This window comes from Furipterus horrens, unplaced genomic scaffold (genome assembly GCF_987537825.1).
Source record: "Furipterus horrens unplaced genomic scaffold, mFurHor1.1.pri manual_scaffold_10, whole genome shotgun sequence".
NCBI lineage: Eukaryota > Metazoa > Chordata > Mammalia > Chiroptera > Furipteridae > Furipterus > Furipterus horrens.
Genome location: NW_028327180.1, coordinates 20066553 through 20093125, shown reverse-complemented (window position 1 = coordinate 20093125; position 26573 = coordinate 20066553). Strand labels below are relative to the sequence as shown.

The 26573-nt window shown below is 38.2% G+C and overlaps 1 protein-coding gene across 1 annotated transcript in view; it reads left to right on the top strand.

Annotated features, from left to right (window-relative positions):
* The first annotated feature begins 3115 nt into the window (after window positions 1–3115).
* Window positions 3116–26573, top strand: part of DCHS2 (dachsous cadherin-related 2) — an 88973-nt gene continuing 65515 nt past the window's right edge. The window contains 6 exon segments of the mRNA XM_090290159.1: window positions 3116–3249; window positions 4007–4025; window positions 4028–4089; window positions 8038–8173; window positions 8697–8888; window positions 19625–19856. Of these exon segments, the coding sequence (XP_090146285.1) occupies window positions 3116–3249; window positions 4007–4025; window positions 4028–4089; window positions 8038–8173; window positions 8697–8888; window positions 19625–19856 (775 nt within the window).

The window sequence follows — 26573 nt, the reverse complement described above, 5'->3', positions numbered from 1 at the left end:
TTCACCAAGGATGCCTTCATCTTCTCTTACAGTACTCAATTCCTGCCAATTCCTTGAGATCCTGTTTAAACAAGTAAGGTTCATGACATACAAATAGCTAAAATAAAGAGCGGTCAGTATCATAAGAATGAAAGAGGTAAGTGCTTAAGGGAATTCAGTGGAAAGGAAGCTTACTGCAGCTGAGTGCAACAGGGAACGCTTCTTTCAAGAGGTGGCAATTGCACTGGGCCTTTGTATTAAAAAACTGAATGAATTATGAGTAGGACTTGATCATAGCGAAGTAGAATGGGGGAGGAATTCCATGCAGAAAGAACATCATGAGACAAATCCTGGAGCAAGGAGTGTGTGAAACAGTTGATTGTGTTTTTTGACAGGAATCCATGCATTAAAAGCAAACTAAGATAAAATAGGTTATAAAGTTGGGTTAGGGACACCATAGAAACTGTGACTGCAAAGTGTTGGCATTGGAGACTCATCAGACTCTACTCCCTTCCTAAGTTCAGAGTCAATGGAAAGGTCTTGGGAGTCAACGAATTGGGACATTATTAGCATTAATGCTGACTAGAGAATGTTCTTTCAGACTGGTGGCCAAGTGGCCTACTGATTAGACAGAATTACCAAACAGATATGGGAAGCTAATTAAGTGAAGAGACACTGATTCTTTTTTAAATAACCACTTACTATCTTCATACTGTCTTTGTCTCACTTCATATGTATTAAAATGTGAGGTCAGTTTTCCCCCCAAATAAAAGCTTCCAAGCCCAAATGTTGACTTGGAACACTGTGGAATGAGTAGAACAGCCATGTGAGTGGGACTTGAGTCCACCTGTAGAGATTCTAACTTGCAAGGAATAGACTTTGCTTTTAATTCATTTTGGCTGCATGTTTTGAGTGATCTTTTGGCCTCTTCTAGCCTAAAAATACCTCCTAAGTTTGCATTCCTTGGCCAACTATTAGTTATACAGCTGTTATGCTTATAACAGCTTGTAACATCCTTTTCTGTACAATGGTGTTATTATTAAGTAAATGTATTTTGTGCTCTACTTAATTAAAAGACTAACAAAACTACACAAAATTTTAAAAGATGAAAGTAAAATTCAGGAAAATGTGGAAGGAGAACATGAAGCAGCACAGTAAGACAGAGCCAGGAAGAATTTAGTCCATGGAAATAGAATCTGCAAGAACATGTACATGCATGAGAGCTGGTACGATTCCTCAGGGTGACAAGATGCCTGAAGTCTCCCATTAAAACATTCCTGGTGTCCAGGAGTAACATTGACTTTCCTGGAACTAAAGCCTAGGGGAACTTTTTCCTGTAGGTCTTTATGAAAGAGAACACTGAAATGTAATAAAATTTCCTCTGAAGAGCCTGCTTACGATAAATACACAGTTCTGTAAAAGTGTTTGCACGGGGGCAGGGAGGCAAGACAGTGTGGCCCATGCTTCCATTAGATCTACATGCACCACCTTCTCTTTTCGCCCAGGAAAGCAAAGCTGCTAAATGCAGTCTCAATTTCCAAACCTTAACATGTGCCAACTGTGGTTACCATGCCTTTGTAGGTGTGAAAGCAGCAGTTAACTATGTTTCCATAATCAGAGTCCGAATTGGAACTCATAGCCTGAAGTTATATTGTGGCTGCAACTCCACTTGGCCTTTCCACTATGTGCCTTCTCGTTAGAATTTTTCAAACCCACTGCCTGCCCTGGACTTGTGAGTGCATGTGGTTGTGTTTATATCTGAGAGCACACCCTTCCCCTAGGGGACCTCTGGGCATAAATTTAGGGTAGCTTTTTGTTTTACAAAACATGTACAGGAGAAGTACAACTGAAAGATAAAAGTCACATGGTTCTAATTTACGACATTCAACCCAAAGGAGAATATGACACTTAAAATGAATTCTTTAAAAAATTCAACAACCAGCTCTCCTTTTTTGACTCTATAGAACTTTCAAGTTGTCCTTTGTGGGTAGAGTGGGGAAAAGATGGCCCTTAAAATCAAATCATATAACATAGAGAAGACACACACACACACACACACACACACACGCATACATAAGGCTCAATAGAAAACTCTGTTGACAAAAACATATTTAAAAAGTAAAGTTTGCCATGAGTGCATCCCAAGAGAGAACACCTGTTAGGAGTTTCGGGTATATTTTTCAGATTTTTATTTTCTCTGGAAATAGTAACATTTATGTAACTCTGCACAATAGTCTTGTCTCTTGAGTTAGGTAATGGGTTGAAAGGAAATGAGTCTTACCTCTGAGCAGGCCCAGTGGTACCAAGTGATCCATCGCCTTCATCTCTTGTTGTTCATGTTGAAGGACCACAGGTGTACTGGGTGCTGGCAGGGAAGAGCATATCTGACTTTCTTCTGCTGCTGGTGAACACACAGGTGGAGCTATGAGACATGTAAAGTCACTTTTTAAAAATTAACTTAAAATTTTTTTTCAGTTACAATTTACGTTCAATATTGTTCTGTATTAGTTTCAGATGTACATATTTCGAGTACTCCTCTGGTCCCTTGCATGGTTATTACAATATTATTGACTATATTCCTATACTATAATTTACATCTCTGTGACTATTCTGTAACTACCTTTGTATTTTAGATTTTTGCATGCCACATATGGTGTCAAGAGTGTTGAGAAGTCAGGTGTGGGGCTCCCAGTCCTGACTGGATCAGAGCTGATCTAATTGATTTTGAAGTTAAGTATTTTTATGTATGTTTAGTGGGTTGTGCCCGTCTCATTTGATTGCTCAGCATTATTTTATTACTGCCACTAAGGGACATAGTCTATAACTGTTTGCTGGGCATTTCTTTTTCCTCATGGTTAGGAAAAAGAGTGAAGGGTAACTCCTAGGTTTTTTACTTGAGTCTCAGGATGGATGGAGATGCCATTTGATTGGAAAAGGCTGAGAGAGAAGTGACTTGGGGCAGGGGATGGAGAGATTGAAATTTATATTTTGGACATGTTGAATGTGAGGTGCCCATGAACCATGCCTAGTGGGCAAGTTATGGAAGTCTTTCACATGTGAGCGTGGAGTACAGGGAGAGGGTTCATGCTGGAGATATGAAATTGGGCTTGTCCTGATACAGGAGAAATTTAAAATCATGAGACTGGATGAGATCATCAAAGCAGGGAATCCAGAGAGAGAAAAGGAAATGTTTATTCAGCAGTTTGAAAGTACTGATGTTTGTGTATATTAAGAACACTTGAAAATAAATTTCATTGTGAAATTCTTGAGGTAGGAAGAATTAATAGAGATAGGATGTCAGCTTTTATACTCCCTGTTTATTCTGCCAAATATTAGATAAGGTTCATACTGGCCAAAGAATTTATGTCTGAACTCCAGGAAAATAAAACATTATATAAAATATTTAGCAAAGATCCTCTCATGGATTTGTTTGTCATTTAGGGATTTATGGTATTAGACATTGTGAATATCTCTGATCATCATATAATATTTTGCAATACAAGTTCATTGTTGGATATACAAAATGTTTTTGATCATGTAATTTTTTGTGTTTCTAGATACATGTAAGAGTACTATGAAAACATTCAATTAAAGATTGATTTGTTTTTGAAATATGATTTTTCTTTCATTTTATAATAGTTTGGTGATAAAGAGTTGTATAAAGAATTTAAAAATGATGGTTGTCTTGAACAAATACAAAAAGTTAACACTGCAATATTGTTTGTGAAAATACATAATACAGAGGTGAATAGTACATATTAGATGATTAGAAGAACTAGAACTGAGATAATTTTACTCTTGTCAGAAACACTGTTAATGTAAATAATAAACAATTTAAAAGAAACTGTGGGGAGAATAAAGAAAACATGGATCCCAAACAAGTGCAGCAAGAGCAGCACAAGGATCATAAGATATTTCAGGTGGACAAGGACAAGGAGGTGCTACAGAGGAATGTTCTGATGGTTGAGATAAGTACAAGTCAAGTTTATTAGAGTTGTCCACAATGGGCAATGCCCACCACAGGTAGTGTGTGTGGATTGAAAAGAAAAGTGGTCCAGAGACGGAACCCTAGGGCGCTGTAGTGTTTAGAGGCTGGAAAGAACGCAGCCGGTAAAGGAAACTTAGTTATAGAAGGAGGAGTTAGAGAGTGATGTCTGATGAGGAAGTGCTTCAATAAGGAGATGATTAACTGTGGTAGGAGTGGCTGAATGGTGTAGAAAATGAGGACCTGGGCTTGATTATTAGACTTGGTAAGACACAGGTTGTTGGTGAAGTTGCCAGAATCGCATTTAGAGAGTGGCATACTTGCACATGAGGACCATCTATTGTGCTCTCAAATACTGAATTGAACTGTCACTGGAATATTTTAACTCTGGGATCAGTGATTGGGCAAGTGCTTCAGATGTAAAAAGTTATTTCGTGATTCCTTTTTTTCCCTCTTTCTGTTTGAAGTTCTGTGTGTGGGTTTGTTGTGTCTATAAGTGTCTATAACTTTATCTTTCAGACAAATTGTTATATGCTCATGGATAGAGCATATAATTTTGGAAATTATAATAAGGAAAAAAGTTAACGTGAGTTACTTAATTTTAAATTTCTTCTAAAGTAGAGCCACCTTTTTCTAGGACATTTTTAGTGTCTTGTTCATTTTATTTTTTAATGGGCTCTCAGTCTATAAACATCACTGAATTAAATTATACGATTGACAATATATCACTCTATGGCTCTGAGTTGACTTTTAGATTTTGGAGTGCTGATGTGATTGGCTGGGCAAGTGACCTCCAACAGAGCTGCCCAGTTGTTGAAAAGACTTTCCTAACTGGGGTTTGTGGGGAGGTATTTGGGTGAGGGAAACGCAAATAAATTCACTCCACTATGGAACATACGAATATGCTTTCCAGAGCCAGTGTCCTCGATTGCTCTCCTGTCCCTATGATATGCGCATATGGAGAAATCAGATGGAAAAGGAATAGCTTTTTTTTTTTTTTAACACTTTAGAATGTGGTGAAAAGTCTTTGAATTTCAGGAAGCTGGTAATGGAATCAGGGAGATATTTATATCATTAATATTTTGCATTTTTATAATGTCTTCGTTAAATTTGTGAAAGATCAGACTAAGTGAGAACATTTCTGAGTTGGGTAATTTTAAAGTAAAATCATCAAGTTCATCTCAGTTTAAAACTGGTAAGTTGAGAGTAAGAGGCACAGAGGGACAGCACAGAGTGCTGGTAGGTGGCTCTTTGAGTCGATTCAAGGATAAAACCCTCCCGAGATCTCTACATCCCTAATTTAGCTCCATAAGACTGTAATAATAGACTCTGGTCAGATGCTTCTCTGATTCTATGATTTAAGCAACTAGCTCAAGAGAAAGGGCCCATTGAGCTTATTTACTAGTCAGAATTTTCTCTTGGAGATTTGTCCAAGCCATTTCCACTTTCTGTTATTTAAATTGCCTACACTTTATCTACCAGTTAATAGATATTGGAAATTACAGACCTCATAAAGATGCTGAATTAATTATAGGTATTTAAGACCAAAGTTGGTAGAATATATTGTTCTGAAATATTAGGTCAATAATTTTAAAGAGTTAACTAAAAACAGAGAGGGATACATTCTTTATGATTCCAAAACTCAGAATCTGAACAGCTAACATAAATTGAGATCAGTGATCTTGTTCCACTTTTGACTCTTTATATTTGGTTTTACAAAAAGTCCAGATGAAAAAAAAAAGTGGAAATAAGGAAACTTGTTTTATGTAAGCTAAATTCCTTGTTAATATGTGCTATTAAAAGCTGAGAATGAGTTTTAGAATTCGAAGTTTATTGTATTTATCTTCCAATCAAGCCAAAGAATATCATATGGTTTTAGAAGATATATTTGGTATCTTTGGGAACTTGAGGCTACTAAATCATTAACAGCTGCCAGAATGGAATAGACCAAATGTACTTGGAATTTAGTCCTTTGTAGTGGGGAAGTTTGTGGGTTTCCTGGTTCAGCCCATCTGATGAGAAGAATAACTCACAAACATGTTAGTTTGTTGCACAGGATGAAATTTTGCCAGAGAACATGATAGATGAGAGTGAAGATAAATTTAAAAGACTGTGTCATTAGTTGAAAAAATTTAAAGGCAAAGAGGGAAGTAATATTGCCAATTGTTAAGAGTTTCATCAGGTGCAGGGGTTTTCAACCTAGGAACTATTTACATTTTGGTCCAGAGAACTGTTTGCTGTGGGGTTTTCCCTGTGCATTGTAAGATGATTTAACAATATCTCTGGCTTCAACCCACTGGATGCCATCAACACCCTCTCCCCAGCTGTGACCATCAAAAGTATCTCCAGGCATTGCCAGATGTTCTCATGAAGCAAAACTGCCCCCCCATCCCCCGATTGAGAACCAATGGTCTAGACTACACAATGGCCCCAAAAGTGACATTCCAGAAATATGCTCAAGGTACAATGGGATGAGGGGTACTGCTTGTTGAGAACTTTGGTTGTTGAACATGTTATTGGGTGGGGTTTTGTTTGGGAAACATAATAATTAGGGTATAGTTCCTGCATGTATATTGTATCAATGATGAGTACATCATTTTTTTCAAAATTCAGAGTTAAATGACTACAGTAGAAATGTTAATAATGTAGGTGATTGATTGTCTTCTATTTTGCCTCCCTCTAAAACACCTTGCAGAAATATGTAGGGCTGCCCAAACTGAATCCGTAGTAGGATCACATTGGGTATGACTTTCCACTTGCTTAAATTTCACTGCATAGAAGTAGAGGCAACTTAGAAACCTACATAATCGTATGTGCTTGTCTTCACATGAAGACATAGTAGCACTTGTGACAGAGACTGTGTTCACCAAATGTCTTTTGGATCCTTTACTTTCCCAGTCTCTCTTCTAGTCAGGTTGGGGCCATGTAACTAGTCCTGTGCAGTGAAATAGGAGCTGAACTTCACTTCTAGGGTGAGGAAGTTATAAACAAGAGTGCCTCATCACTCTCTCTTCCTTTATCATAGTGACTTTGGAACCTCAGCAGTACATGTCCTATGAACCAAAGAAATAGCTGCTCTTTTCTTCTGTTTTCTCTGTTCTCTATTTTCTTTTTATGGGATATCTATTAGGTGGACGTTGGACTCTGAATAATCTGCTTAATTCTCTTTTATTTCCAGTAGTTATCACTGTATCTATTTTTCTGTTTATGGGAACTCAGTTGGAATCTGACCACATGGAATAGAAGGTTCAGCTAAGACTCAAGAACGCAGGCTTTACAGTCAGTTGACGTTCTTTGTGCTAATGCTCTTCTGGGGAGAAAGCCATGTGCATATTAAGTAAACAGTTACTTGGAATGGTGTTGCATATAATCTAACAAGTTCTGCACTGGAGGAAGGTCAAGAGATTTGGGATTTTCTTTTTTTCTTTCAGTAAATGAAGGATGAACTGACAAAGGGGTAGGACTTGGAAGGTAGGATATAATCCTTAATAGCATGTTCTCTACTATCCAACTGCCTGAGTCTGAATGCCAGTCATGACACTTATCAGCCATGTGACCTTTGGCAAATTACTTAAACTCTCCAAGCCTGACTTTTCTGATCTGTAAAGAGGAGGTTGTTATAGGTTATAAGTGTGTAATTTATATTAAGCAATTAAGATAGCACCACTTCTATAACATGTAGTATTTTTCTTTCTTTCTTTCTTTCTTTCTTTCTTTCTTTCTTTCTTTCTTTCTTTCTTTCTTTCTTTTATTGTGATTCATCTTTTCTTAAAGTGCTTCTTTTATTGTGAATACTAGTTAGATATTTGCTGTTAATGGATTGCAAATCAAAAGGAGCCTGTGAGCTAAAAAATATTTTCAGTTCTATATAGCCTATTGCATTTCTCACAAAATACTCCCACAGTTAGTGTAAATAAGTTAAAATGCCTTCCATAATTCCAGTTGCTTCATCTTTTCTACCAGACACGGGCTCACTTCTAACATAAAAGGTAGTTATGGGCGAAGAGAAAAGTGCCCTTTCCTCTGGGCAGTTAGTTACTGCTCCATGCTGGTGTGTGTGTTTCGGTGAGCAGAGCACAGGCTGGATTTCACCCCCATGCACCCCCTGGTCAGGGGGCCACTGTGCAGGACTCAGTCTGCATGCCTCTGTGGGGCCCTGATGGGGATGTTACTCCTGCAGGGAAGCCTGGCTTGGGAAACTCAAACTTCGTACTCCAGGGTGAATTCTGTCAGTTGGATTGGATTACTAGTAATCGTGCCACCATGACCTTGGTTTCTCTGTCCTTCCCTTGCTGTTCTGAAAGGGTGGGAGTGGGTGTTGAACCCACCACTTAAAGGACTTCGGTATGAAAGGGAATCCACAGGTATGTTGTCAAGTTGTTAACATGTGGATGTTTTTAAACTCTTGAGGTTGGATGAGATCATTTAGTTATATAGTGAGAGGAATAAGGAAGTCAAAAAACCAAAGGCTGAGTCCAAAGAACTCAAACTTTCGAAGATCCTGTGATGGCATAAGAATGGGTGGAGGCGATTGAAAAGGAGAACTCACAAAGCGAGGGGGAAAGTGAGGGGGAGTTGTCACAGCAGGTAAGAGGAGAGAGAGAGAAAACCAAAGCCTACACTCCGAATAGCCTAGCCATGGGAGTTAGTTACTTGGTTGTGCAAATCACGACCAACTGAAAAGTAATGCTAGCATTTCTATGTCCTCACTGGTCAACCTCCTGTCTTGTAGGTAAAGGCCTCTGATGCAGATGCAGGACTCTATGGCTTGGTTGAGTATTCTATTTATGATGGGTTCCAAAGCTATGAAGCACCTCGAGCCTTCCAGATCAACCCACGTGATGGGCGAATCTGTGTTTCTCAAGATATCGACAGGGAAAGGGATCCAACCACCTATGATCTCTTGGTGAAAGCTAGAGATGGGGTAAGTCTTATGTATAAAATTTTAAGCAAACTCAAAAGTGAACCTCTCTGTATACATTAGAGAGTATCAATGATTGTAAATGCCCAATATTGTTTCATAAATCACTAACTTTTTTTTTGGCTGGAGAATTTTGAACCAATATCAGACATTATATTATTTCCTCCATAAATAGTTCAATATCTCTAACAGATAATGATTTTTTAAAAAGTAACTGTAACAAATTAACATTAATTAATAGCTAATATCCATTTCATTAAAAAATTTCTGGATTATCTAAAAGTGTCTTTTCATAGTTTGCTTATTTGAATCAAGATTCAAATACATTCACAAATTGATTTCATCACTTATCTTCCTTACGTTTAAGTTTCCCCCTTACCTTTTCTCATAAAATATTTAGTTTTGGAAGAAATCAGGTCATTTGCACTGTAAATGTTCTACATTCTGAATGTGACTGATTACATCCTTGGGATTCATTTAATTTTTTTTTTTAAATAATATTCCTTATAAACTGGCATTTAGAGTCAGAGACCCGATTAGTTTGGGGTTCATATAGATGATGCTCTGTGAATCTTATTGCATCAGCAGACAGATACCATTATTTCATTATGGGTAACAATGTGGTGATTTTTGAATTCTATTATTCCTTTTGCATTTATTGTCTGAAATCTTCAACTAAGAAGAATGTTCTCTCATTAATTATTTGATTACCCCGCAACATGATTCATACAGGAAAAGCAAGTTATACTTGATTATTTCTCTTAATTTGATCAGTTTTTGGAATAACAGGTTAGGGCATTTGCTGTCTCCAAAGAGTATTGATGGTGTTTTTCTTAGTTTTATTGTAAATTCTTGGATTTTAACATATTTGATCTGTTTTATACATTGCTGACCTTATCCATTCTTATGTTCATATTAACCCATCTTAGATCAGTGAAGGCATCTTTAAATTGGCTCTTATGTCTTCTTCTTCTTTTTTTTTTTTTTTTTTTTTGGAAACTTTTAAATTGACATTTAAGAAAACATGCAGAAGACTGCACAAATGATAAGTACAGCTTCTCAGGTTTTTGCAACATGAACGCACATGCGTGGAAGCAGATGAAGAAACATTACTAGTGCCCTGGAATCCCCTCTCTTGGCTTCTTGCTGTAACTATCCCTTCCATCCTCTCCCCCTTTAAGAATAATCACTGGTGACTTCTAGCACCAAACCTTATTGCCTGGTTTTGAACTTTCAGTGAGTAGATTCGTACAGTATGTGTTTTTATTGCTGCTTTTGCCCAACATCATGTGTATGAATCATTCATACTGTTATGTGTAACAATAGTTGACTCATTCTCATTGGTTTGTAGTATATTTTTACTGTGAAGTCACAGTAATATTTATTCTGTAATTGAATATGTCCATTTTTATTGCAAATAGTGCTTCTATTAACTACCTCATACATTGCAATTTGGTGAAAAAATGTAAGCATTTATAGTGGGTATGTATTTAGGAGTGGAATTGCTGGATTATAAAAAAGCCAAACAACTTTTCAAAATGGTTGTACGAGTCTATACTCCCACCAGTAAAGTATGAGAGTTTTATGTGCACCACATTGTCCCCAACATTTGGTATTCAAGGTTTTTTTAATTATAGCAATTCTGGGGCCTGAACAGTGGTATAGCACATTGAGCATTTACTTTGCATTACCTCAAAGGCTAATGAATTGAGCATGTTTTCATGTTTACTGGCTATTTGCTAACTTGTATTGTGAAGTGTCTATTCAGTTCTTTATCCATTTTCTATTGTGCTTTTGGCTTCTTTTCTTATTGATTTGTATGAGTCCGTTGTATTTTTGGCATTTGAGTTCTTTCTCGGGTATATTTATTACATATGTCTTCTCCCACTCTGTGGCTTGCCTTTTTACTCCCTTATTGGTGTCTCTTGAGGAACAGAAGTTCTTAATTCTAATAAAGCTCAGTTTATCAATTTATTTCCCTTTACATCTAGTACTTTTTCCCTTTACAACTGTCTTTTTAAGAAGTACTTGCTTACCGTAGGGACAGGAAGGTATTCTCTTATTTTTCTTCTAATAACTTTATTGCTTTACCTTTTACACTTATTTTTTCCAAATATAGGTATTTAGTTGACACAGCACCGTTTGCTGAAACGATCATTGCTTCTTCATAGCACTGAAGTATCACTTTTATCATGAATCATGTGTCTGTATATGTGTGTCTGTTTTTAGACACCCTATTTTTTAATTTAGTTGTCTAACTTTGTACTAGCTGTATACCCTTTTAATTTTTTGAGCTTTATAGTAGGTCATGATACATATATTTTTTAGCTTTGCTCTTCATTTTCAAGATTGCCTTGGCTATTCCTGACCATTTACATTTCCAAGTACATTTTAGAAACAACTTGTCCAATTTCCACTACATTACAGCAGAGATACACACTGTTTTCCACTTTTTCTTCTCATTGATTCCATTTTGGAGACTTTTTTCATTTCTTTTTTCATCTGCTTACTGACTATTCCATTGTGTAGATCGGTACTGCTAACACCTTTCTGGTTAATCTTTCTCTTTTGAAATTAATGGGAGAATTACTACTTAACGCATGAGTTGATAGGGAAAAATGAGTCTAAATATACTTATTACAAGTAAATATGTAGAAACTAACATAAAAATATTCAGTAAAATTACTATGATCTATTACTATATTCAGCAAAATTACTGTGAACTATTTGATTAGATTTTACCAACCCCTGACTCTGTGATTCCAGGAATCCTTGCTTCTATGTAAGAAAACACATAGTTAACAAAAATAGGAGTAAACAAAGGAGTTTAGATTAATTCAAGTCTGTGTAATTATTTAAAGCTCGATATATGCACACACAAATATTTATCCAGAAATACATTCTTAGTAAATTTTAAAGCAATTATAAAAGGCCATCCTAGAATTAAATAACCAGTTTAAATCCAATGCTGCAATTGTCAAACATCTGTTTCTAATTAGTTGGTTTCAGATGATTTTGTAAAAGTGTATATAGAAATTATCTTAATAGAAATAATATAGTTTGATGCCAGAAAAAAATTTTTACTGCCAAAAAGTGTGCTTTAATTAGGAGCATTGTTGGTGGAATAAAAAAAATCAATCCAGATATTTAATTCAAACCTTGCTTCTTTCTGTTTCCATATTGAACTCTACACGCTTACTCTATGGAAATTCCTTCCTTTCCTCTCAGCTTACCAGTGTCATTGGCAATATTCAAGTGCATCATTAACCACGTCCTCCTTCCACAAAGCTTTCCCAGCTTGAACAAAGGAAATGCATTTTTTTCCCAGCCAAAAGTTATTTTCTTTTCAAGACAACTCAGAAAGTGTTTACAGGCTGTGTAGCAGCCTTTGGTAGATTTTAGAAATCAAAGAAGAAACAGTCTTCAGGGTGATGATTGCTATGGTCTGAATATTTGTGATCCCCTGAATTTATATGTTGATGGTATTAGGAGGTGGAGCCATGGGAAGGTCATGAGGGTGGAGCCCTCATGAATGGCATTAATGCTCTAACAGAAGAGACCCCAGAGAGCTCCTTAGCCTCTTCCATCAACCGAAGGCACAGCCAGAAGTTGGCAGTCTCTGGGCCTTCACAAGAACCTGGCCATGCTGGCACCTTGATTTTGGACTTCTAGCCTTCAGAACTGTGAGAAATACATTTCTGTTGTATATAAATCTCCCAGTCTATGGTATTTTGTTATAGCAACCTGAATGGACAATGAGGTGTGGGAATCAGGATATTCTTTTGTAAAAACTCCTTATTTCATAGAAGGAAAATCCTCCAACAAAGCGCAACATAGTCTAGATTGTTAGACCAGAGACATCCTTCCTGTGGATCCTCCTGTTTGGATGATTTATTGTAAGTACAGGTGGCAACTGGTCTGCACCCTAACTGGTTTAATGTAGGTTTTATTATTACTTAGGTATGGGTAAGGAGACAACTGCCACTGTAAGAACAGTTTGTTATACTCACTGATGCCAAGAGGAAGACACGTCACAGCAAAGGTGGGAGTGTGTGTGCACTGTGAGAAACACTGTGGTCAGGAGGCAGAGGGAGAGAGGAAAAACTCCAGGCAAGGGTGGTTTCCAAGGGAAGGAGAGGGAGAGGCAGAATAAGCAGGTTTACAACTGGCCAGTCTGAGTAGGTTCAGTGGACTTTTGGGGCATAAAGGCTGACTCTAATTATCTGGTACCTGGCCACATGGTAGGTACATGATGGCCTGGAGTGAGAAGTCCCAATAATGGAAGTGGTTGGGAGTGTGGGCTTTGGATTGGTTGGTTTACTTTGGAAAATCATCCTCACCCAATCCTGGTCAGTCCCTCCAGGATTAGCAGGGTCCCAGATGTCAAAGTGTCAGAACACAAAAAATAGAATACGTGGAGACTATGCTGCCCTGGTGCAGAGTCCCCTCGAAGAGGAAGGCCAAGGGCTCAGCAGAACTCCTGGTCTCTCAAGACCATGCAAAGGAGGATCTCTGCAGCTACCTTGTTTCACTCCAGTTTATTGGCAGTTACACCCAGTGATGCTGAAGGAATTCACTACTCAATTTACCTGTTGGCCCAGGGGAGCACCTAAATCATCAAAGAAAGTTTTTAGCGTAGTGGGTAACTTTCAGCACTTTCTTCACAAGCTTCACTCAGTTCTGCTCAGTCCTGGGCAGCCAGTCCTCACACTCTTCCTCAGGTGCCACCAACGAACACTCTTCCTCTTTACCCTCCTCCCCTCTCCCCTCTCTGCTGTCATCATCTTCCTCGCATTCAGCCTCTCACACCCTGTATCTCTTCTCCATCCTTTTCCAAGTCAATCTCCTCCAGATGCTCTTAAGTGTTGGGCCCTGTCTCCACCACAGTCTTCTATTATTCAGTCTAGTCTTTGGGGTGAACTGCTTCAGTCATGCCCCCATCCACGCAGACCATGCTTCATGGCCATTGTGGCCTTAGAGTGAGAACTCGGCTCTATCAGAGGGCCACTGGCTTCTCAGAGTCACCTTCCTGCTTCTGGTGTCTGGGCCAGAAGGCACTTGTTTAGCAGCCATCACTGTCACATCTTCTGTGGCCACTATTTTGACCACCTCCAGGGCTCCCGGGTACCGGCTTCCCTGCATTCCTGCTTGCCATCACCTCCAGGCTTCACTTCTTTTGGCTCACCTCCATTTCCCCTGCTGTGACCCAGGTCCCCTCAGCTGTCCCACAAATCAGCAGTTCTTTGTGGTGTCATAGAATATAGGTCATTAAAGAAGCTGTCCTCCAGACTTTCTTCCTCTTCCTCACCACAGGCAGCCCTGGGGAGCAGTGTCTGATGATTCAGGGCCATAGCCACTGTGGTGCTAGGTGCTAGAGTGTACTCTATTCCCCTAGGACTCTGAGTCCACCCTGCTTGCCTTTTCTTCCTTCCTCAGACTTCAGTCAGAACATCTCTGAATGCAGGGTGTGTTTGTCCACCTTTGTTGACTGTTTCCAGTAGCTTCCATCGATGATTAGGTTCCCCTGGGGGTGGGGGGCGGACTTTTGGCTGCCCAATCTGGGTGCAAGCCCGGTTGCTCATGGGGACAGCTTGCTCCATGTGAATGTGCCCAAGGTAAAGGCATACATGTCATTGTAATGATGTAATCCCTTATACACTTATGGAAACAACCAAAAAGAATTAGCTATGTCTTCCAGGTTACCATCCCAAACCCATTTTGACCTAAAGACCCCCATGTTGATTTGACTTGCTCCCGGGTTTCGGTTGCCAAATGCAGGACCTTTAAAGATCCATGTAGTGAAGAAGGTGAATTAACCTTTTTCAGGAAGAGCAGAGAATGATACCTTCAATGTGGATGAAATGGGGACACGGTGTTTCTACAGTTTGAGTCTTTTCAGCATCTGGTGTCTGGAAATAGGCTATCAGGGCTTCAAAATCTTCTTATGTGGTGTTTGGACACCTTCTCCTCCATTCTGGTGGCCTTCTTCTCCTTCTTGCCCATCATGTGAGTCCAAGGAGGTGCGGGAAGGCCCAAAGAGAGAGCTGTGCATGCAGCCCACCTGAAAAGAGGTTTTCCAAGAGGCATGCCTGGCCATGCATTTTTAAAGACAATTTTAGAAGAGTCTTTTCCCTTCCACTAAACACTAGGCCTTTAACAGCTTCCTTACCTTCACTTTATTTGGACCTAAAACTGCCTCCCATGTTTGCTTTAGATTTATGAGAGCAAACAACATAGGACTGTGTGTGTGTATGTGTGTTGTCCAGTGTGCAGTGTTTCTTCTGTTGCCTACATAATATTTATACATTTCTTCTGTGATGAACTGTGCATTTCTACAAGGTGAAGTCTGCATCTGTCATAACTGTTTTATGCAATATCTACCAGCAGCATATGTCCCTAATCAGAAAGGCTGGCAAAGATGAAGATAGTGATGTTGACAATGACTGGGTAGGCTGTCCCTTAAATAGAGTCTAGACTAGATCAGAAGAATAAATGAACTCAGACAAGACATTTTAGGTTCAAGATGTTGGATTCTAGGCCATGATGAATTTATTTAAAACAATGAACTGCACTTTGACAAAAGACCTTTAATTTTACAGAATTACCTTGACAGTTTGTGGTTTTTCCTCTGATCTTTTCTCTTTCAAGCATGTCTTGAAAGCTCTGTGGAAGAAAATTGCTGCGAGCCCATTTGCTGGTGGTTACTAAGATTTTTATTTGTCCATAGAAGAATTTTTTTCTTATAAAATACCTAGATGCTCTGGGCTTCTTTTCTGTTTATTCTTGGGATGACTGTCAAGATTTTTAAAAATTCAATCACTTCTATTTTACTGGTATCACTTCTGAAATAACCTATTTTTGCTGCTACTGTTGTTGCTCTTTATCTTATCCATAGGGGCCATGAGGATGCCATAAAATTATGTAATAGAAACTAATAATTGGACTACATTGGAAATCAAATGGGTTTTCATGATAAAGCTCTATAATTTAATTATTCTGTGTTTATATATAAATTCCTGTTTGCTTTTCCCATTTATTTTCATCAAGTGAATGTCTCTTTTTTTGGTGTGTATGTTTATTAACACTCCATTTCTATTTTTCTGTGACATCCTGAATTCTGCAGCTGAAGTATGTGTCTGAGATAAAACTATTTCATCGCTATCTCGCCATTCCAGGCTGAGGGCAGGGCTGTGTCAAACCAGCAATAGAGCAAGGAAATTGATTTAGCCCTTCACCATTATATGGATTCATGATAAAAGCTGGCTATGGAGCTTGTGCTGAATGGTTTGGGTGTAAAGCAGATAGCTCTCTAGAAGCAAACTTACTGAGTAGAAGGGCACACTCATTTTTTACCTTTTTACCGCAGCTTTATTGGGGTATAATTAATAAGGTGTACAACCTTTGAGAATTTGTTATCTATCTGTGAATTGGACTATATTCTGAAGTTTTCTAGTTTCTTCATATATTTGGCTATGACTCATCAAACCAAGATTTGCAATTTTCTCCCACCCTTCTGCTTTGGAGTCACTGAGAACAAAGTGCTGTGGAACCTTGTTGGAATGGACCTAATTCGTCCTCCTCGCTACCCACTTGGCAGCCACACTAAAGGGTCCACATTAAGGAGGGCTCCTCCACACTCTTGGAACTGCACACCAGCTGGAGATCTAAAGTCCTATTGCTTCTGAGGACTATCTCAAGGATCCATTCAGCATTGAGTCTCCCTCCATTCACGGCTCATAGCTCACGTCAGCCTCTGAATAATAAAGACCCACAGTCCTTTATCTGTAACTCTGAAACCCCAAAGCTCTCACTTTGGAAAGTTTTAAAATCTCATTTGATGAGACACCTGACTTGAACTGACATGAGGCTATTCATGTTTTTTTTTTTTTATTTTAATTATTGATTTTTCCTTTCTTTTTATTGTTGACACTGTTACAGATGTACCCATTTTACTTTCCTTTGCTCACCTCCACCCAGTCTCCACCCCCTTCCCTTTGGCCATCACCAACTGTTGTCATGTTTTGTTTTTTTTTTAATTGCTACAGAATAATAAGTGCTTGATTATGGGGGGCCACTTTAGACCTTACTAGGTATATGCACGATATTGCCTTTATAAAACATTACTAATTCAGAGTTTCAAGACAGATCTATCTGGCCGCAAGTATTTAGAATAAGGAGCCTATAAAATGTTATAATTGATGGTGATTATAAATGCGTTCATACATGTTATGTCACTTCCTCCAGCAACAGGCCTGCAAGGTGGCAGGTAGCCCTGCTTTACAGAAGAGGTTACTCGGACCCAGGGACTCTCTGACTTTCTTGAGGCGGTGGCCCCAGATGTGCACAGGACCAGACATCAGACCGAGATCATTTGGCTTCAGACTGTTTCACTGTGCCATAGATCTGGGGGTACAGTGCCCATCTCCTAGGTTGTAAGTCCCTTGTAAACAGGGACTCTCTTCCTTTATCCCCAAGGCTGAGTCTGTGACTGACATTGCCCCTAGCAATACTTAAAGAAATCTAATCTAAAAGAAGTCACCAGGGGCTTTGGGGACACACCTGCAGATCTGCTACTTACAGTCTTGTTTATCTTTGACAATCACTTAACTTCTCTCTGCTTTGGTTTTCTTATCTGCCAAAATGGGGGGAAACCACAAAAGTCTGAAAATGGGAGATTTTAACAATCAAAGGAGAAAACATAGGTAAAGTACACTTAAAACATTCCCAGATGGTTATTATGAGACAGAAGTTATCCCATTTGATAAATTCAGCAGATCAAAGTTGAATTCATAAAAATGGAAGACAGATCTATAATACTGCAAAAAGAGTCATTGTCTGCGGCAACATGCCTTTCACTTGTCCATCTCACATGTTGCCTGATTTAGGACCTTCATGGAGAGTCTAGGAATTAACATGTTTGTTCTCAGAGGTCATAAGGTGGAGATTTCTTTATCTCTTCACATCTTCCCCCCTTTCTCATGACCTCTATTACCTGCTATCTCAGTCCCTCCTCAGACCTAAGCAACATCTTGAACTTAAACAGAAATAGAAAAAGAAGGGGAAAGGAAAGGTAACAGGGAAGCACAAAGGGAAAGGAAGACAGTTTGGAGAAACAACGGCAGGGTCTTCTGTCTGATGCTAAGCAGTATTTTCTGTCTGCTTAGCAATCAGTCTGCAGCCCCCCGCTGTTCCACTCTACCCGGGGCCTCCGGGTCGTTTAGATTGGCCGAAGATGGAGAGAGCCCATCTGCGTTTCACACATACAGGCTAAATGGAACTTTCGTTTTTATTTCTCCTGGTTTAATTCATTGCTGGCATGGCCCTGGCACTGTATTCAACAGAGAACAAGGAAAATCACACTTTCGAAAGATAGAATTCTTAATTTATTTTTAGTCCCCATAGTCTGAGGTACATGGGACCTCAGAATGTGAGAGCGACTTCCAGCCTGGTCCTTAACGTCACCCCTAACAATACTCTTTCTCTCCCTCATGTGAGCTTCCTCTGACTTGCGCAGCAGTGGTCTTCCCTTCCTCTCCTGCCCAAGCTTCCCGCTGTCTTTCTTCTTCCTCCTCAGTGCCTCCCTGCCATAGTAGAAAAGATTTTTTTTTTTTTTTTAATTTTAAGGGAGGGAGGGAGAGAGAGAGCGCACGTGTACAAGGGAAGGGGGAGGATAAATGAGTGAGAAAATCCAGGCTGTGTGACTTACCAAGGATTTTTGTCAAAGATGAAAGTATCAAAAATGTACCAGCTACAAATGGAAAATGGTGCTTTAAAGTAGGAACATATGTTTTTACTCTAGAAAAGTAAAAATTACAGAGGATTATTTTCTTCTGTTGTATTCTTTTCGTTTCTCCTTGTTTTGAGATGGAGGCAAGAGAAAAACAGCCTCAGATCCACGTCTCACTATTGTACGCAGTATATTACTTTTCTAAAACTTGAAAAATTCAGAATTCTGAAACAAATCTGTCCCCAGACATTCAGGATTACTATCTCCACTGCTACCACTGATGATTCTAAACAGCCCCCTAGCTGATTTCCCTCCTTCCACCCTTGCTGGTGTTCAGCCTGTTTTGAATACTGCAGCCAGAATAACAGTGCAAATCTAAGTCAAATCAAGCAAATTGTCTGTTAAAAACCCTCCAGTGGGTCAGAGCCTTGGTCCTTTCAGAGACACGCAGAGTCCTCCATGATCTGTTCCTGCCTTTCTGTGCCCTGGACAGGCCTGGGATGAGCATGGCTGCATGCCTGCCTCAGGGCATTTGCACCTGCTCTTTTCTTCTGTTATGCTTTTCCAATCCCAATAACTGAAGTCTAGCTCCCCATATATGTCAGTGTTTAATTCAAATGCCACTTTCTCAATAAGGCTTTTACTGATGACCATTTCTAAAATCATATTCTCCACCAATACTTCTTTACTCCTTCTCCTTAGCAGTTAAAAATTATGCTGGAGATAAAGATGAATTTTTTTTTTCTCTTTAGAAATCAAGAAAACTCTTTTTGAATACCTTTGACCTCTAGTCTGAAATTATTGCCTCATAGATACTTAAGTGTAATACCATTTATATTTAAGAATAAGTGCTGAAGTATAGATACCATACTGTTACACACAAGCTCATCTTCAAGGAGCCCATCTTCAAGTTTTATATGTTTCAAAAGTCTGTTCTAGGATCTCTGTCAATTATTCCATATCCCAGTGTCCAGGAGAGATGCACTTGTAATCACTTCTCATTCATCAACAGGGTGGACTAAGTGCCCAAGCTTTTGTTCGTGTGGAAGTGGAGGACATGAATGATAATGAACCTGTGTTTAACCCATCCACCTACGTGATGAGCATCAGTGGCCAGACCCAGCCAGGAAGTGAGATCGTCAATGTTCTTGCCACTGACAGGGATTCTGGGATATATGGAACAGTGACTTACGAGCTTGTCCCCAGTGACCTGCCAGCCCTTTTCACCATCGACTCTACCACAGGTATGTGATCTTGGAACAGCTCTCCTCTGAAACCAACATCTTCTGTGAAACAGCCACAAAATTACCATGTGATTTATTAATATTATTATTATTAGCAGGGTGTTGCAAAATTCAAGTCACCTTCCAGAAGGCAGCGAGGTGTATTGGAAAGAACCAGGACTATGTAGTTAGGTTAGACCTGGATCTGAGTCCCAGCTTGCCTCCTGTTGGCCTCACGATTTTCATTGGCCTCAGTCCCCTAACCCACCCTCCCCTCCAAAAAAAGCAGGGCTGATAATTCTCATGTTGCAGAGTTTTCACAAGGATTAAAGGCAGTAAATTATAAGAAACAACTGCTCGATAGTATTTACTTTTGTGTTTGCCATCCAAGGATAATTTGTATCATTTCAGTGTACAAATCATATTAGTGCAAAGAGCATTGTACAGACATCACCTTCTAACACTAAGTCTTGTATTCCCTTAATCTTCCTGGGTTTTAACTTACCTTGTTTTTTTTTTTTAAAGTAATACCTAAAGCTCCTTTTAGTTTTCTAATATGATAATAGTGTTTCTGCTAAAAAAAAGACCAGTGAGCAAACTGAGTTGTTGTTGTGTTTTGTTTTTTAGAAGTAATCAGAATAATCCTTCCTATTGGATTCTTATTAACAAAATCATGTTTGAAATAATTATTACTAGAAAATATAAAACTTCAAGTATATTACATTATAATACTGTTGAGATATTGGAGATATCCTGGTCCAAAAATGAGGCTGCAAAAAAAAAAAATTTTTTTCTCTTTTAGATTTCTTTTTTTAAAAAACTATTTTATTTTGTAGTGAGAACACTCTTCACAAGTGTTTAAGTGTACCATGCTCTCTTGTCTGCAGGCACAATGTTGAACGGCTCTCTCTAGAACTGATTCATGTTGCTGAACTGAAACTTTGTTCCCACTACTCAGCAACTCCCCATTTCTCCCTCCCCATGCCTCCTGGCAACCACCATTCCACTATTTGATTCTATAAGTTTGACTCTTAGATACCTCATATAAGTAGGATAATACAGGATTTGTCCTTCTGTTGCTAGCTTATTTCATGTCACATAACGTCCTCCGGGTTCATTCATGTTGTCAGATATGATAGTATTTCCTTCTTTTTGAAGGCTAAATAATATTCTATTATGTATATATACCACGTTTTCTTTATTCAGCCATTGATAGGCACTTGGGTTGTTTCCACAACTTAGCTATTGTGCACAGGGGAGTGCAGATTACTTTTTTTCGTAAAGCGCCTAATCTGAGCGTGGGCAGAATGTGTTTCTATTGCCATGGTAGGCATGCTCTGTACATTGTCCTTTTGGCTCATTATTAAACACCCTTGGCAGCAACCGTATTCATCAACAACAAATAGTAATTTACACGGGACGTCTAATATACCAAGTTAGTTTGCCTTCACACCCAGCCCCAATAGGTGGAGAGTCACTGCTCCTTGCCTGGAATGTGTGCTTCATCTGGAGTGCGTGGCTGCTCAGGGATCAGTTGTTTGCAGTGGCAGTCTTTATAAGGCAGGACTTTTCTTGCTCAAAATAATCCACTGACCGGGCCCCTTTAACATGTAAAAGATCAGAAGAACATAATTCTTTAGGAAATTGGTCTGCTTATCTTGGCTTTTTCAAAATTCCTCTAAACTGAGGACCTTAACTGCTTGTCAAAGTGCCAGGCCCTCTAGGGCAATAGCATTGCCAAAATTATATAGGCCAGCCAATAATCAGGGCACAGAATCAAAAAACACTTAGTAGATTGTTTTTAGAAGACATCAACACACTCATCACCTAGTCTCCCCTGGAAGATCTTGAAGAATTAGCCACACAGTGTCCTGTTTTTAGAAGACATCTCTGTCATCAGGCTGGCTTTAGTCAGCCACAGGCTCCCGCTCCTGGCACTGGGCACAAGGCAAATGCCATTGTTAATCATGGAGAACACTTTATGTGAATTATTATCCAGGGACGTAGCATGCTATTTTTTTTTTTTTTTTAAGCAAAGACCAATTTTGTAATGGAAGTGGCTTCAGGTTATTGTTGGCCGATACCTATATTATTTTCATATCAATGCATTTAGGCCTAACAGTACTTGGAACTTAGTGGCACTTAATCACAACTCATGAGAAATTCATGAGGGCTAGTAATGCTTTGCTTTAACCTTTAAAGAAGAGAATTGAATGGCATGATGACTAGCTATAAGAAAAAGGTTTCCTAGTGAAGAGAAAGTCTCCAATTTGAACAGTTATATTCAAGTTCATCTGTTGGTTGACTGCCATTCCACATATATTTTTCTATGTTGTACATAATAGGCTTCCAGGCCATGCCACAAAAGGTAATTGAACTGTTGATATTCTCAAAGAATAGCACGAGGAACAGTTTGGAATACGGTTTTCCTCTTCTGGATCTGTGCTTTTGTCGTTGCCTATAGAAAGCTGGGCTTTCTTGCATAGCCTATAAAGCCTGCTCCATAGAAGCTGCCAGTGTGAACACAGTCTCAAGAAACTGCATATACATGTAGATATGTATATGAATATGTATAAGTATATCAATATCTATATGTAGAATAAATGAACAAATTACATGTAGAGATCATTGAAAAATGATTTAAATCCTTATTACATTCTTGTAAGAAATTACAAGAGAGTGTCATTGATAATACAGAGCAAAACTTCATTTAAAAGCCTTTTTCTCCATGGTAATGGTAGGGGGTTCTGTGGCCTCCTCCATTTTTCCTCAAAACTATTCCAGACTCACTCATTTTCTTTCCAGCATGTCTGTGCTAGCTGTCACTTTTCTAGATTTATATACTAAATAAATACTCGTATATATCATGTATATATTTATATGTAGTTATATAATTATATAGATTATAGTTTTTGTATAATTGATTATATAGTTGAATAGTTTTATCGTTATATATAATTATGTTGTATGAGAAGAATATTGAGAATTGATAAGCAAATTTCTACATTCTCACTTCTTCGCAAGTTATTCAAAAATTCTCCCTTTGAGACATTCATTCATTTGCTCACTGGTCCCTTTGCCGTTTCATTTTGGTGCTTCCTATCCCAGACATGTTCTCTCTAAGTTTACATAGTGTGTGTTATAGGCTCATGTTTTCCTGAAGACAAGAGATTTTTTCCATTGACCTATCTGTGCCACAACCAAGACTCGTGTGTTAAAAATAGAGCTCTTTGACTTACTGTGTTCATCTGGAAAGAGCAGTGTTTTGGAGAAAACTGAAAGGGGTGTGGCGATGTCATGGTTGTTTTCTCTTGTGGGTTTATCTTCCTGGTCTGTTTTTGGTTTTCTAAGTGTGTTGTTAGTTCAAAGAATATTTTTGTAAAATGTGTTTAAGCACCAGGAGAGAGATATTGAATTGAGTTTTCATTTCTCTTATTTTCAGTTAGCTGGATTCCTTTGATGTGGGCACGAAGCAGGCCACAGTGTTTTGAGTTTTGAACAGAGGAAACACAGAGACATATTTATTAATAGCTCTTTTTTATGTATTTTTAATCCCCTTTAATGAACTATATGTAAATTTTTTCTACATTGTTTGAAGTATCCCTTTAGTAGCATGAAGAGAACAGTTCTTTAGCTTTTGTGCTTGTGCTATTTATTTAGTAACTTTACACTGGAACAAATATAACTTCTAATTCAGATTATTTTAAGGTGACAGAGATTGCAAGCATTCGTGTTGGTCAAAAAATAACCTTTGGTTAAATTCTTGTGGTATACTTCTTTTTATATAAACAAGTTGATATAAAGAAAAGTCAATAAAAGTTCTAAAAAAAGGTAACTTGTCTCTTCAAGTCAGAAAGTGGAAGCAGGTCCATCATTGTGATACATATTTATTCAATGACTATCTATGCACCATGCACTGTTATAAATGTTGGGAATGCTTCCATGAATAAAACAAAAATCCCTACTCTCATATATTGTACAATAAAAGCTTATGCTGCCTCTCCTATTGTCTGATCTATTTTTAGTTGTGATGTAACAAAATCCAAGTTTAACACTACAGAAGAACAAATAATTAAAAGGGTAACTGAGTGAATTAAACTGCCAGACAAGGGCCGCTATGTCTCCATGTTTAGCTGTAATCTTTCGTTTGTATGGATGGATATATTTTGATATGGGCTCTAAGTAATGTAGCACAGACTCTGTTTTTCTTTACTTCAAGGGCAGGTTTTTTTCTAATGTTAGTTTCATGCTCAGATTTCATACCATGTCATGATTATCATAATTCTTCATGATTGTCACTTTTCTACATATAGAACGTTCTGATATGTAGTTAATAAATTAATACCACATCTCATTCCATAAGGGATGTGAGCCTACTCATGCCAAAAAATTCTTTCTTTTATTTTCAAGACAGAGACCAAAATTAATCACAAGTACCTAATCAGTGTAAGTCACTTTTATAGGAAACAAAAGCATGTTAGAGAGTTTTCTCATGGGTTTTTCCAATATAAGATCACAGACTCTTGGAGATGAAAGGGACCTTACAATTCAGCTCCCTCATTTAGTGGAGGAAGAAATTGAGGCAGAAAGAGATTTGGTGCCTTGCCTAAAGGTGCACGGTTGGTATATGACAGAATTGAATTTGAACCTTCTTCTAGACCTGTGATCTGCCCCTGTACTGCTGTGTCTCAGATAATAATACCTGTAAACATCTTTTCCGTTTATTGCCTATTTGAGCCTTACACCAACTGTTTCTCTGCCCATCTGCAAATTAAGAGAATGAAGACCCTAAGAATCTTAGTGACTTGCTCAAGAATATGGTAGGAAACCTGACACTCAAATTTACTTCTTGAACTTCCATTTCAAGGATCTTTCTATTATTACGACATTAAAAAAAAAAAACCCTAAAGACAAAGCTAAGATATGAAAGTATTACTTAATTAGTAAAACATGATTTTGCACATATATTAAATTTAATTGAGACTGTTTTCTTTAAGTTGTTTTATTAGTCTATCAATTAAAATAAATTTTATTCCAACATTGTCCTCTTTTAAATAAAATGTAACAAGATAAGATAATAAATATTGTTGTACATTATAATTGGTCTGTATAAATCTAAGCAATTAAACCTAAAATAATCAGTGCTCTATAAAAGAATCTATGTCTATTTTAAAGTTAAAGTTGTTTCCCTAAATGAGTGGTTAATGATAATTTTCAGGAGTTATGAAAAAATGAGAGCCAATTAATTACTGTACTTAAAAATATTAAACTATAGTATCATAAACTTTAAGTTGACAAAATATACAGAGAGCTATTGATTTCATTTATTATTGCATTATTTATTATATATTATACATATTTATATGTAATATCATATATTATAGGGCTACATTTTCTGGCTCCTTAACTTTAATAGACAGTCCAGTTTACTTAAGAATGTTGGATTCAAATAAATAAGTTTTCTAGTTACTCTTTATATTCAAACATCAAAAAAAGTGATTGTTTTGAAACAACACATAGAAGGACGAACTTAATTTTAATACTCTCGTCATCTAAGTGATGAGTTTTCAAAGAAACTCACAATTTTCTTCCTGGTCTCTGGTAGAAATTGTTTTGCCATACACAACTGACTTTGAAGGCTAACTAAAGTAGTCACTGGCTTAGGGGAAGACTAGTAAAATTTATACATGCAAGCATTAAATGGACCTTGTTCAAATATAAAAAGACAGATTTGGTCATTTTGCTCCCCTGCCTCACATCTTTAATGACTTCGCTTGGCTCTTTGGCTGAAGACCAAATCCTTGTTATGGTCAGCCAGGCCGTTCATGATTGGCCTGCTTTCCTGTGTGGCCCCAGGAAATAATTCTTCTCTTCAATCTCTATACTCCTTCCTTACCAGCTTCTTCTCCTTCTTCTCCTTCTCCTTCTCCTCCTCCTCCACTTGTTTTATGTCATGCTTCCTTCTGCAGGCACATTGCATACTTTTTTCAACTGCCAAGATCATTTGATTGTTCCCTCTCCTCTCCCTTCCCCATACTCCCATCTTCACCTAGTTAATGGCCTAAGTCATCCCCTATGTCTTATTTTATGAAGGATTGCAAAGGAGGTACTAGAAAACCAGTTTTCTTCCTCTTCTGAACTTTAACCCACCTTTTCAAAGGTATAAAAGGTTGATAAATTAGAGATAAAAGGATTCATAATTTGTAGATACCCGCTGTGGGTTTGTGGGTTTCCCCCAGAGTGAGGTATCTATACCTAACCATCTGGTACTTAGAGAACTTAGTATGTGTTCTCTGCAGTTTGGAGCTAGCAGGCTCAAGTCTGCCTCTTGCCTAAGAAATCTAAAGGGAGAATGACTGACTGGAACAAAGGAGAAGTTTCTAGGGACATTTGTGACAGAGATAGCTGGTCTGGAGTTGTTTCAGACCCTGCCCAGAAAGGACCCAAGGGAGAACCTCTGAGCATGGCCAGGTTTTCAGGAGACAAGGAACCAGAGAATGAACAGTCTGAAGACAGATGTGTTCACCTCTGTTAAGACAGCTTCAGAATAGAAGTTTTAAGCAAGTTAAAGGAGAAAGAGAGAAGCCAACTATTTCTGACCCACAACTGTGCCCCACCTAAACATTAAGTTTAGCATCCTGATCATCATATGGACCTTTATAATCATCTTATTAAACTGGGACTGTTTTGTCACTTAAAGTAACAGGAAGAATTTAAATTGGTTGACAGTGACTGTAG